Source organism: Corvus hawaiiensis, chromosome 1 (genome assembly GCF_020740725.1).
Source record: "Corvus hawaiiensis isolate bCorHaw1 chromosome 1, bCorHaw1.pri.cur, whole genome shotgun sequence".
NCBI lineage: Eukaryota > Metazoa > Chordata > Aves > Passeriformes > Corvidae > Corvus > Corvus hawaiiensis.
The window spans coordinates 39905943-39918753 of record NC_063213.1 but is presented as its reverse complement, the minus strand read 5'-3'; the positions used below and the strand labels follow the sequence as shown (position 1 = coordinate 39918753).

The window sequence follows — 12811 nt, the reverse complement described above, 5'->3', positions numbered from 1 at the left end:
TCCCTTCAGTCTCCAGGCTGAGCAGACCAAGTGACCTCAGCTGCTCCTTGAGTGGCTCTAGGCCCTTCCTCTCCTCTAGGCCCCTCACCAACTTTGTAGCCCTCCTTTTCATGCTCTCCAAAAGTTTTATATGCTTCTTGTCTTGTGCTGCCCCAAACAGACAGGACTCATGGTGAGGTCCCCCCCAGTGCAGAGAAGACTGGGACAATCCCCTCCCTTGCCTGGGTGCCTGATGCACCCCAGGACACGCTTGGCCCTCCTGGCTCCCAGGGCACTGCTGACTCATATTCAACTTGCTATCGACCAGGACCCTCAGGTCTCTTTCCTCAGCGTTGCTCTCCAGATGCTTGTTCCCCAGTCTGTCTGTCCATCCAGAATTGCTCCGTCCCAGGTGCTAAATTGTGTTAAACTTCGCATAGTTGGTGACTGTCCAGCCCTTAATTTGTCTAGGTCTTCCTGGAGGGTCTCTCTGCCTTTGAGGGAGTCAACAGCTCCTCCCAGATTAGGAAAACATTACATTATTTTGTTTTATCCTTCTCCAAAATGAATGTGCTTCAGCCCAGCATCGAATTTGATTTTTGTATGCACCACTTACAACTCTACGTAGGGTGCTGTTTTTAGTAGTAGAGGCCATGTGTTATGAGAAAGCTCATTTTCTTTTTAATGTGCACTTGGTTATAGCTGTCATTTTCAGGTGGTGATGTCTGGATCCCTAGCTGAAGATTCACAGATGTGTGAAGTGAAAGTGGAGTCATTGACAATAGCTGAGATAGACAGTACAGGTTTTGGTACCTATCCTTGACATAAGGCCTAAAAGCAGAGGAGCTGAAGACTGATTTAATATTTTTCCTAAGCTACTTAGTTCCAACAACTTAGTATGTCTATTTCTTCATGTCATGTGGAAGACTAGGTTGTTAAATACAACAGCAGTTTTACCAGTGGAAGGAGAAAATTTGGCTTGCAGAATGGATGTGACTTGTTTCAAAGTGGCAAGGGCAGTAAAACTAGAGCTAGAAGAATACACTGAAAAGAATGAAATTATAGCTTCAAAAGATAGAAAGGATAAAATAATGAGAGATAACACAGTGTTGAATTTAAAGAGCAAAAATACAGAAATAAAAGGAAAAGTTGCTTTTCAGCTGTTCTTTTTCAACTTTTAATTAAACTTCTTTTAGATAAGTTTTGTGATTAATAGCGTAAGTTGCCAGAATAACATCTGCAAGCCTTGTGTTAGTGGAACAGAAAGGCTTTTAGTCTTGTCACCTCATGCTCTGTAACTTAAGAAAACACTGATGTGTTTTGATCATGTTCCTGATGTTGGTTTCAAGATCTTCATTCATTTGTATTATGTATACTGATTGTTCATTAACTACGTAGGTGCAGAAGTCAAAGGTAGGTGTTGTGGTTTTTTTGTCTCTTAATCCTTACTTCCAGTTGAAGAAATGTTTTAAATAATGCAGGAGGAATGGTATTTGGTCCTGTTATTCATAAGCCTTGCTCTTTATTTGTGTGTAGTATTCTTTATTTGGAATGAAAGGTGTAAGCTTTATCTTGAAAGGAGTGGCTAAAGAGCTAAATATTCAAGCTCTCAAGGAGTTTGGGCAGATTTTTTTCTATAATGAAACTTTGGTAATTTACATTGGTTTTCATTGCACCTTGTCACACAGTTCTGAAAATTAGTAAGGAGGACTGTGTAGTGCTGGAGGAGCTGATTAATTGTATTGGGCATGGGTGGCAAATCTTAGGTGGTTAACATCTCCTCTTGTTATAACTGGGGGATCTGTTGGTTGTTAGATTTTCCTGCATCCCTTCTTCATCCAGATATTGGGTACTTTGCTTTTTCTATGCCGGATTTACCTCTTAAGCTCTTGTCTTGTTTCTGATGCAAATTATTGCACGGTTTTTTATGTCACTGCGTAGCTCTATTTTATGTGAGCTGTTTGCTTTATACAATTTATACAGTTTGTGTTTCTTTTCAGGACCTTTCTCTGTTTCTCACTCCAAGTGGGAGTAAGCAATAAATTGGACACCATTCACTGTTAGTTAGAAAGGGTGTAGAGGAAGAAACAGGGGTTGTACACTTGGGAGTGGTTTCAGACAAGAGGTGCTCAAACGTGTGGGCTTGACTTTTTAAAAACAGTGCAACCCTATCCTATATGTAGGAATTGAATTGTGCCTGTGCTGTTAGTACATTTTGGCATCTCAGAAAAAAACCCAGAATGTGTATTTGGCTGCTGAAATCCTGCTGCATGGTTTTTTGTTTAAGTGACAGAAAGCTGTGTTGAGGATTTTGTGACAGTTACCAAGTGAGGCACTCAGAAGCTTTATAGTGGTGGAATTAGGGCTGGCTCTGCTAGTTTAATCCTTGGTCAGTCTATAGCATTAAAACTCATTCTGTGTTTTTTGCATTTTGCTGGAATTCTCATCTGTTGTCAGATGGGATTTGAGGTGGGCTGAGATGTTCCCTTTATATGTAGCTCACAACCTAAGTTTTCCTAACTGGCAGGTCTGTCATAGTTGAACAATGGTACAGTCTTCGTGTTAATGCAGCTGCATTATTTCCAGTAGTAAATATTAAGTCCTAATCTGTAATTAATTTTCAGGCCCTGTAACTGGATTTGCTGTGTGATCAGCAGTGTAAAAATATCTCCTTGTGTTGGCTTGGCTTTACTTATAACTCACTAGATGTATGAGCATTTGCAATCTGCATGTAATTAACAAGAAAGTGTGCTTTGTCGGGTCTGCTTTTCCTTTTCTTTCTAGGTATTACAGACTTGCTGTAGTACAGCCATTGTTCACTTTTAGCAAACAGCATTCTTCTAATCCAGTACTGCCATATTGCAGGAACATGAGCCCCAAAGCAAAATGTAAGATAACAAATTCAGCCAGTGAAAAAGGTGAAAATTGACTTTGAGGTGATGATAGAATGGTGAGAAGTTAAAGCTTTGGAAATCTTCCATGATGTTGTCATCCCTGTTCTCCATCTTAATTTAAAATGATGTCAGTATTAGAAAGATCTCAAAATCTGGAACTTTTTAAATACAAATAAATTTATTAATATACATTTAAAGAAGAAAAAAAAGGATACTGCATAGAAAAACTGCATTGATAAGTTTCTTTTGCTTTTAAATCAGGGTTTCAGGGTATCACAGATCTAGTTTCACTTGGATTATAACACTTCTGTCATTTCATATTGTCCTTCTCTACTTTAAAACCTCAGTAGAAAGTCACTACTTAAGACTCTAGTTTATATGCAAACACCAATGTGCAAATGAGATCACCAAACTCCGTAGCATTTCACATATGTATAAAGGTGTTTGTTTGGTCCTGGTCCATCATCTGTCAGTTCACACTGGATGTTTTTGACTGATAAAATCCTCTACCTTTAACAGGATCCTGCAGGGGTTTTAAGGACCGAGGTTTACAAAGCAGGATGCTGAAATTATTCTGTCGCTTTGACCCCATGAATTCCTTGTCGGTAAAGGCACAGAAGCCCTCCCAAAGGCTACAAGATTGGATACTTAAAGTATTAATTACCTTGATACATCGAATTACAATTGTAAGAAAAGACACTAAGATTTTAGAAAGATAAGTAGTTTTTTACTCCCATGACTTTAATGGGTCTATTTCTAAATGAACTTGTTCTGATGTGTGACTTAGTGTTTTCAAATAGGGGTTTTGAGTAGTAGATTCTGAAACAGCTATCAAGAATCTGTCTGTCCATATAAGATAATATATTCAATGATACAGACTTTTTAGATAAGTTTTTATGATGCACATATACATAAATGATTCACATGAATTAACCTAAGAATGGTAATTTTTATTTAATACAAGGGAATAAGCTAGGCAGAATAATGGAGATGAAAAATTTGAGTTGAATGCGTTCTTCTCCTGGAGGAGTACTAAGCTCTAATTATATTTGCTTATTCAAAACACTGTTATAGGTGCAATAAAATAGATTTGATTTTTTTGTAAAAAGAATATAATGTCTAGAATCAATAGGCTGATTGATGAAAGGAACATTTGACAATAAGCAGGTAGTGGATGCTGTGCTGCTCCCTCTGTTCTTAAGGAAAGTTTACTTTTCCAGTGTATTTTTATAACTAGCTCATAGGCAAGTGTTTTAAAGCAAAACTTTGTAATGAAATGGAGTATTTACCTCACAAAAACAATTTTTACCAAGTGATATGAAGAATAACTGAATCTTCTAAATTAATGCAATTTTGCAACTTAGTTATAAACTTGTTATTCATTCTCCAAACCATCTCAAGTGTTGTGTATACTATAGGTCTGCATATGGAAAAAGTGACAGAATGGCTGTTAAATTCAAGTTTTAGTAGACTCATCATAGATGAAAATAAGGCCTTCCTTTCCAGGAAAACAGCTTCTTTACAGTGGAGATTTTCTTTAAATGTGATGTAGGTTAAAGAATGGTAATTCTGCCTGTATCTCCTTGGTTTTCTTCCCTTTTCACTTTAGTAACTCTACTCTTTCTAGTGCTGAAGTTCTCATTGATACTTTTCCAAGTTTTATTTCTTAGCTTAAAAAAGAAAAGCATCTTAGAAATTTGTCTACTCACAACTGCTTGCCTTTGATGGCAGCTGGTAGGAAAAAAATAGTAAGATGTATTAAAAAAGAAGGTCCCCTTTATGGCTCCACATTTCTCAACCAAGCTCTCAAAATAATGAAAGTGATTGTTTTTAAAATTTATGTGTTTTGAGGAGTATTGTATTTTAACTTGGATTCTTGAACCTTGATTGAACTTTCTACAGCATTTTTGTAAATAACATAAGTGATGTTTAAAAGTTGACAGAAGTGGGATTTCAAGAAAAAAATTAGGTGGTAACCAGTTGCTAATTAAAATGATGTAAAGTTGTCAAAACTTTCTCTATTCTTCATATATACTGCGATTCTTAATGAAAAAGCAATAGTATTTAAAGTACTATTTTGAGCATTTTTTGAACATGAATAAATAAAAATCCCAAGAAAATCCAAATTACAGGTCATATAACTAGAAATGCACGTTTCAAAGACTGTTACTGGAATTGTTTGTCTCAGTTCCTCTTGGGTGCAGAAAGTATGAAGCTTCTTTAAGTATCTGAGTAGAGTAGATTTCAACTTTTCTGAGTAATCTGTGTCCCTGCTACCTGAAGTCAGGAAAGAGGTGAAAGCAGAACTGTAAATACCAGCAGGATGTAGTAAAAGATGAGTAAGTCAGTTAGCTGTGTTGAATGAAGTGGGGAGATGATATGACTTTCTCTCAGGACAGTCTTCTAGAAAAGCTTTTGTCTTGGTATCCTCCTCTTGTAATAATAGTCTTCTAATTAATATGAGAAGCTGCTACAGTCCCTTTTGTTATTAGGACTGTAAAGCAGCTTTGTATTTCATTCTGCTCTTCCCCTTAAAGGTTAAAGATCTGCTGCCTGCAGCACAGGTCTACACTGTGCTCCTGTTGTTCTCCAGGCCATGCTGGGTCTTTTGGTCAGAGGCTAGAAAGTCAGGAAAGTATTTGTCATCTGTTTTCCCAGCTTCCATACAGAATGAAATTGATGTGTTCTTGTGGTTGAGATGTTCTTGTTCCTATTAATGTGTATTAGTTTTTTGGTGTTTGGTCATTTTTACAAAAATAATGAAAAGTGTTAAACAGACCAGCTGTGGTCCTTGGCCTTCCATGGCAGAGGTTTTGCAGCTGAAGGTTTTGATCAACCACAGAAGGCTATTATTACAACTGTAGTGTTGTGCCCTACATATTGTATGCAACAAGAGAACCACAAGCACTGAGATTTGCCAAAACCCACAGATTTTATTTGTTAAAAAATAAAAAAGTCTTAAATGTTTCTTAGTGATTTGGTGAAGAGGGTTATTTCCCAGTTTAGTAAACTCTCTCTTTAATTCTTTGCACTGGGCTGAGGTTTTATGGAAAACCATTTCTCTTTTACAAAGCTATTCCCTTTTCTGTTGTTTTCTCCCCTTTTGTCTTTTTTTTTTTTTTTTTCCCCCTGCAAGCTTGTAACTTCTTTAACTGTTCTTTATCATCTTCTCTGTTCCTTGTCCCCAGGAGGAGCATTCTGGAATCTGCTGATCAGTCTTTAGGAAACATTCAGTAGTTCTGTCACACAGATTCCTTGCCTGTAGACTTACTCACATTTTCAAGGAGCTAGTGACTTAGCTGTAACCCCTGGAAGCCTGCATTTGGTTTTTATTCTGGCTAACGTCTATGTATGTTTTTACAAAATACATAGTTTTTAGTATTAATAGCATTTAGTCTGTGTTTTGTAACCTTTACTTGATTAGCTGTGTTCATCCGTCTCTCGTAATGTTTGATGGTACTTGGAAATTTTGTCAGTAAGTAAGATAAGGGTAAAATCTCAGAGTATTAAATTGATCTGACAAACATGCCCAAGTTTGTGCTGACAGAGGGAGAAGAAAAAGCTGCTGCTAACATTTTTCTGGCCCTCTGGAAGCTGAGGGGTAACATGCTCTTGTTGGTTCACTTTGTGGTGAAAGGCCATAGTCTCTTCAAACAGCCTACCAAGAAGACCAGGAAAAGTGAGTGAAGGATGTGGGTGGGAACCAAAGGTATCAGCTTTCAAATGCAGAAGGCAAACTGTAGGAAAAGATATTTCTTACCTGTCTGGGAATAATGTTTTCAAGATGAAATAAAACAGGAGTAAGACTGTTGAAATGCAGATTTTTCTGTAGGGACTAGTCTGCAGCAAATCCGGTATTAGGGTACGAATCACCTTTCTTAGTGCAGAGTAGTGAACGTTCAAAAGGGAAAAAAAGTACTTTTTCTGGAAACTGTAATATAGTTGAAAAAGGGCAAAAGGAATTGATGGTTTTTGAAGGAAAAACACTGTAATTGTAATGCAATGTAGAGTTTAGAATCAAGGAAGAATATTCAAATACTTAAGATGTTCCAGTTGAAACTCACAAGAAAATACAGTACTGCCCAAATTGAATATCTGCATTTGAGCTATTTGGAGAGGTAGTTGCACCCAGAGCCTGAAACTTAGACAGTATAAGGTAATTAAAATTGCTTGGGCTTTTCATAGAGTCAGGTTAGGTTTAACACCATCAAGTCCAACCATTATTAAGCACTTAATATTTTCTAATTAAAGATACAAAAGCAAAATCCTGTGAATACAAACATTTGTAAAATTTAAAAAAAAATTAAAACTGATACTTCCCAACAGCGATTCTTCTAAAAACTGTAGATGAGTTTATAAACAGTCTTTACTGTCATTTTCTTTATACTGTTGAATAATTACCTTTGAATTACTGTTGTAGCTCTCTTTTCATTCTTCCTACTGGATGCTGCCCAGTGTCCTGATGTGCCCTCTCCTTCCTGCATTTTCAGCCTCTATAGACTTGACAACAGGGGACTAAAAAGAAGGAGTTTGCCTGGAGCACAATTCTGTCATGGTTCTGGTTGAGCTGGTGTTAACACCAGTAACACACTCCTTGCTATCAGTCTTACGCCCCTTTTCTTTTGAATAATCAAACAGAAAATTGGGTGTGTAAGCTAAGAGAAAACCTGAAAATCCTTTCTGACTGTTCTGGGCTATCAGGGAGGTCTACTCTTTTGGAGTTTCCTTTTCTTTGCTTGCTTGCTTGCTTGTTTTTTTTTCCAGATGGCCTTGTGTCCTATTTCCCCTCCAGCCTTTAGTTGCACTCCTACCCACCTCTCTGTGTCAGTAGAGGGATAGCTGATCCTTGCACAGGAGCCCTGTGCTTTGTCATTGTGAAAATCGTGGATGCTTCCAGCCAGCTTTGCTAGTGGGGGAAGCCCAGCTGCTCTTCCCAGGCCCTAAAGACTTCTTTCCTCTCTGCTACATTTCCATGTATGCTATGGTATAAAAGTGGAACCTGTGCAGACCTGTGCAGGTCAGACTTGATGATCCTTGTGGGTCCCTTCCAACTCAGGATATTCTATGATGCTAATTAGGGGAAGTAGATAAGTAGATCTAATTACTCCAAAGTACTGAGAAGCACTTTTTTACAAGTATTTGAGTTAGTTTTCCGTTTTGACCTGCTTAGTCTCTGCCTGTTAGGTGCATAATAATGATGATGTGATGGGGATGAGTGAGGGCAATGGGGAACTGGTAAAACTGCCTGTTTGGTGACAGGTAGCAACCCACTTGCTTTTAGCTGTGTTTGCATTTGTACATGATTCTGTGTACTCCAAGCAGCAATATAGCCAAGTTACATTTAGAAAAGAAAGCATGGGGAGCAGAAATTCAGGCTGTAATTTGGGCCACTGGTACTCATGACAGTTCAGTTATATAGTGAACTAGATCAGAGAATTTATCTAGCTGAAAAATTGCCTACCAGGAAATTTATTTACCTTTAAATGAAATTAACTTCCTCTTTCATTCACTACAGGCTGCTGAGCCTGTTTGTGTGGGCAGAGGGAAAACAGCATCATAGGGATGGGGAGAGGGCAGGAAGGCTGCAGTGCCAGCTTGCTTTGACTGGAGTGAGTAGAGCTGAGCCACGTAGACCGGTGGTGCCAGTTCCTGCCATGTCATTCAGCTGAACTGATTTCTCCTGTTTACAAAACATGCTTGGAAGTTTTCTGACAGCTTTGTGTTGTCTGTAGCCTATGTACTGTACCAAGTGTTTGGTATAATAATTGCACTGATACGCTGCAGAAAGTTAAAATGAAGGATATTTGTAATTATTGTATCTCATGAAAATCAGAGCATGGAAGCAAATCTAAGTCATGAGCTATTTGTTTTTAGTGTTTTTGTTGTATGTACAGAATAGACCTTTTCTGTGCTAGAAATGCTAAGAAAGATATTTTGAGGAGAAATGTCTTTAATTCAGATTCTGTATATTGCTCATTGTAATCCTCTGTTTTGTTGACAGATTCCACTAGTAATACACATATGCAGTACTGTGTAATCTCATAACGTAATCTCTTAGCATTAGCAAACTTTAAAAGATGATTTAAGAATGACTAATGTTAGTTCCAGTTGTTTTTTTTATGGAGAAGTAACCAAAAATGCTCTGAAAAATACAATGTTTGAAAGCTGTAAGTAACTTAAAACCTGCTTCTTTCCTTCATTTCAATACATTGCACATTTACCTTTTCTTCATCTTTTTTTTAATACCTGATTTTAAAATGAAATTATTGTAACCCAAAATAACTGACGGTATCTGACAGTAGAGTTTTCATAGTGTGAGCATCCCAACTGATGGTATTCTGAAATGTAATATCAACATCAAAGGATCAAGAAATAGTGTGCTTGAAGATGAAAACCAGGTATTTGGTGTAAATGCATAGGACTATACAGTGTTCTGAGCAAATGTCCTTTAAAGGGTTTTAAACTCAGAAGCCAAGAAGTAAAAAACTGTTCTTGATAAATTCTTATCCCTTCGTTTTGAGGAAAGTAGATTTGGAAAAATAGTAGCTTTTTTTCCTGATGGTCTGTGTTGTTTATTCTAAATCGCTAGCTGTACTCAAGAGAATTCTGGAGACAACCGAAAGCAAACTGCAACTGTACTTTTAAGTACAGGAATCAGGCAGCAGCATTTCTTCTTTTTAAATTGGATTGCTCAGTAAAATAGCTCCTAGATCCTCCATTGAAGAGACTTAGTTTTTGTCTGAAGAACTGAAGTCTTCCACGTAGCCATACAAATTCTAGGTTGTGCTCTAGTATGTGCTATGTTTTTCAGCTTTGTGTCAGTGAATAAAAGACTACATACAGATCATGTTTGTATAAAAATACTACTATCCTGAAATAAAAGTATTTAACTGCTGTGCTGTCTGTATGCAGATGTTTTATTTAGTAAAGCAGAAATTCAAATGTGCTGCCAGAATTTGCTCCTTTACTTTTGGTTCATTATACACATTAAACAGAGTAGAAATACTCAGGATAATGCTCATATCTGTATTGGAGCAAATTTTTAACTTTCCATCCTTTTGATCTGTGTGGTCCTTCCGTGGTACTTTCTGCAGCTGTTTGTGACAATTTTAGTGTACTTGTGTATGTTATATAAACAATGCCGTGTTATTTCTTTAGATTGACTTTTTCTGAGGGATAGATAAATTTTTTTTTCAAAAATATCTTTTTTTCACTGTTGCAGAAAATTCAAAGCTGAGACATGTAGAAAAAGATGTTTTGATACCACAAATAATGAGGGATCGAGCCAAGGAGCTGTGTTCAGATAAGGTGCAAGGTAAGAGTCAAATATTCATTAGGAGATCAGATGTACTCACTTTTGTGCCCTGAATATAATCCTTTTTTTTGAAATCATGTAGTCAGAGAATTAGTATGTGTGATCTGCATCTTATCAGTTCACTGTGAAACCAGTATTGAAGCATATAAATCTGCTGTGTTGGCTTTGGCTGCTTGGTGATGTGGACTATTTTCCAAAATGACTTGTTCTCAAGGGCTGTAGAATTTGGTATGATTAATACAAAAGTTTTCACATCTCAGTCTGGACTATGTGGTGCAGAGCAGTGCAAGAGTTATTGTGTTTCTGTGTGTATTATTTAATACTTACATAAATTAAATTGCCTCATGTAAACCTTCAGTTAAGGCATCTCTCATTATAATAAATTTGTTTAAATATCCCCAACTGACTGCATCCTTTCCCTGCCCCAGCACTGAGATGGTCTGTGCACATGAACACACACATGTTACTAGACAAATGTTGAAACAGGGTGATACAGTGCACTTCTGTTTTTATTTTCTGTTGAGGAGTACTGGACAATAACTCTTTAAAGTGGTATCACTACCTCTGCTGAGGGCTACTTACATACAGGTTAGCCAAGAATGCTGCTATAAGAGGGATGTAAGAATGGATGAAAAGCCACAGATTTACTCTGTACAAATGTTGGCTTTCAGTAGAGGGCATTTGCATCCAGTCATCCAGATCTGTGCTCTCTAAACTCCTTTTGTTCATGCACCCCTTCGGTAAAGAAATTTCTGACTGCACAATCCCAATATATTCATTTATAAATTATGTAAATGTATCACTGTACTTGTATGTTATGGACATTATAAAACATAAAAATAGAAGTTAAAAAAGGATGAGATAAAAATGAAATAAACAGTACTTTAAAATATTTTTAAGCTATTTTATCAATCTAAAAGGATTACTGTTAATAACAGTACTTCTTGTTGAGATCTATATGGCTGAACATGCATCATAATTTTTAAAATCTTTAACACTGTTATATTGGAATTTGAATGTCTGGTTGTAAGTTCAGTTTATTTCAGTACTTGATCTTAATGGGTGTCATGCCTGAAAAATATGTCTTGCAGAGATGCATAGATCCCCATGGAAGAAGTACATACTTGCTTGCACTTACCAAATTTTACTTTTTGAAAATGTAAAAGTATTTTGAAAAATACTCATTTTTCAGTCCTATCCAGAAGTTTTGCAAAGGTTTTGCTTGAAATTGGGCTAATAAATGATCCTTTCACCTGATGTCAATCAGTTGTTCTTCCAAGCTAATGAGAAGGTGTTGCATGTCAGTGTTTTCAACCTAAAACTCTCCTTGGGACGATTTTTAACAGGTCAGAGAGTTCTGTTTATATCCTTTTAAAGTGTACATATATAGGAGGTTTTCATAGGTGACACATGTTTTGTTCACCAACAAAGCCAAACCAAAAATTAGATCATTAGGTGAACATATCCAAATACCTGTTTTCAAGATGCTTTCTCCAAAGCACAAGTTTCTTTTGCAAAGGAGTTACTTTCTTACTCGTTGTTAAAATGACACCTTCACCTTGAAGGGGCATGTTGAATGTTTAGTTTTTGGAAATTCCTGCTAGGTAGCAAACTGCTGACAGCCACTTGTCATCACCAAAAAGGTCAGTGAATTTGGAGTACTTGTCAAACCTGACACATTTTTTTAGAAAAGACAACTCTTTTAAGCACTTTGCCACGAGTTATCCAGAAAACCTCTGTGTGGTGCCAGCGATTTTCATGGACCTTCCCCACCTCATTACAAACTCTGATAAAGGTACCACTGTTTGAAGGGCTTGTTTTAGTCAAGTTCTAACATTGATGTCATCCTGTAGCATTTTGTGCACTCCTGACTCCAACCACTTTGCTGCAATAGCTCACCCCTGAGGGATGCAGTGAGGAAGTTTCGTGTGCAGTGCTCTCTGTAGCCTGGGTCTGGAATCCCTTTTTTACTCCAGTCAAAGCAGCTGCTCCATCAGTGGCTACATTTGCACAGTTTTTCTATAATACATTGTTTTTTATTCAGGAAACCTCTTGTTGAGAATAGATCTTCTCCAGTACATCTTTCCTTCAGTGGCTCACAAAAAAAAAAAAGGTCTTTGTGCATTTCATTGTTGAAATGCTGTTGAAATGCAAATACCACAAGGTGAGAGAAGTTAGAAACTTCTGTACTTTCACTCAGCTGTATAGCAAACCTTCCACACCGTTGAACTTGTTTTCACACTTGTTTCTTCAAGTATTCAGCAGTGTCTTCTGTGCTCTTCCAACACTATTTACTGACAAAGGAGTGCATTTTAGTTTGTTGCCATATTGTTTTCCCTGAATTATTTCAGTGACTTTTACCATGGCAGGAAGAACAATTGTTTCCCCAATGGCATGTATTTGTATTTTGCTATTATTTAAGAAACTTCAAAGGAAGTTTCTGAAGTTTTTATCACTAGGTTTAGAGTAAAGTCCGGGTAAAGTGAACAAGTGTATTTTTAAGCAGCTGCTTTTAGAGGTTCTCCAAAAAATATGAAAAAGTAGTGTTACAGTAATATCTGCAAAAGGAAAGGTCATCATGTAACAGGTGCCTTCCAGTGCTGCCAGAAGGACTTAACAGACC

General features: G+C 37.1%; 1 protein-coding gene across 3 annotated transcripts in view; it reads left to right on the top strand.

The window, feature by feature from the left end:
* The window catches only part of CMC1 (C-X9-C motif containing 1), a 46684-nt gene that overhangs the window by 2400 nt on the left and 31473 nt on the right, over positions 1–12811 (top strand). For all 3 annotated transcript variants that reach the window (XR_007203156.1, XR_007203155.1, XM_048301500.1), the window contains exon 2: positions 10096–10188. Coding sequence is in view for 1 of the 3 variants with exons in the window: in XM_048301500.1 (XP_048157457.1) it covers positions 10096–10188 (93 nt within the window). In the remaining 2 variants the exon portion in view is untranslated. The remainder of the gene's footprint in view (positions 1–10095; positions 10189–12811) is intronic.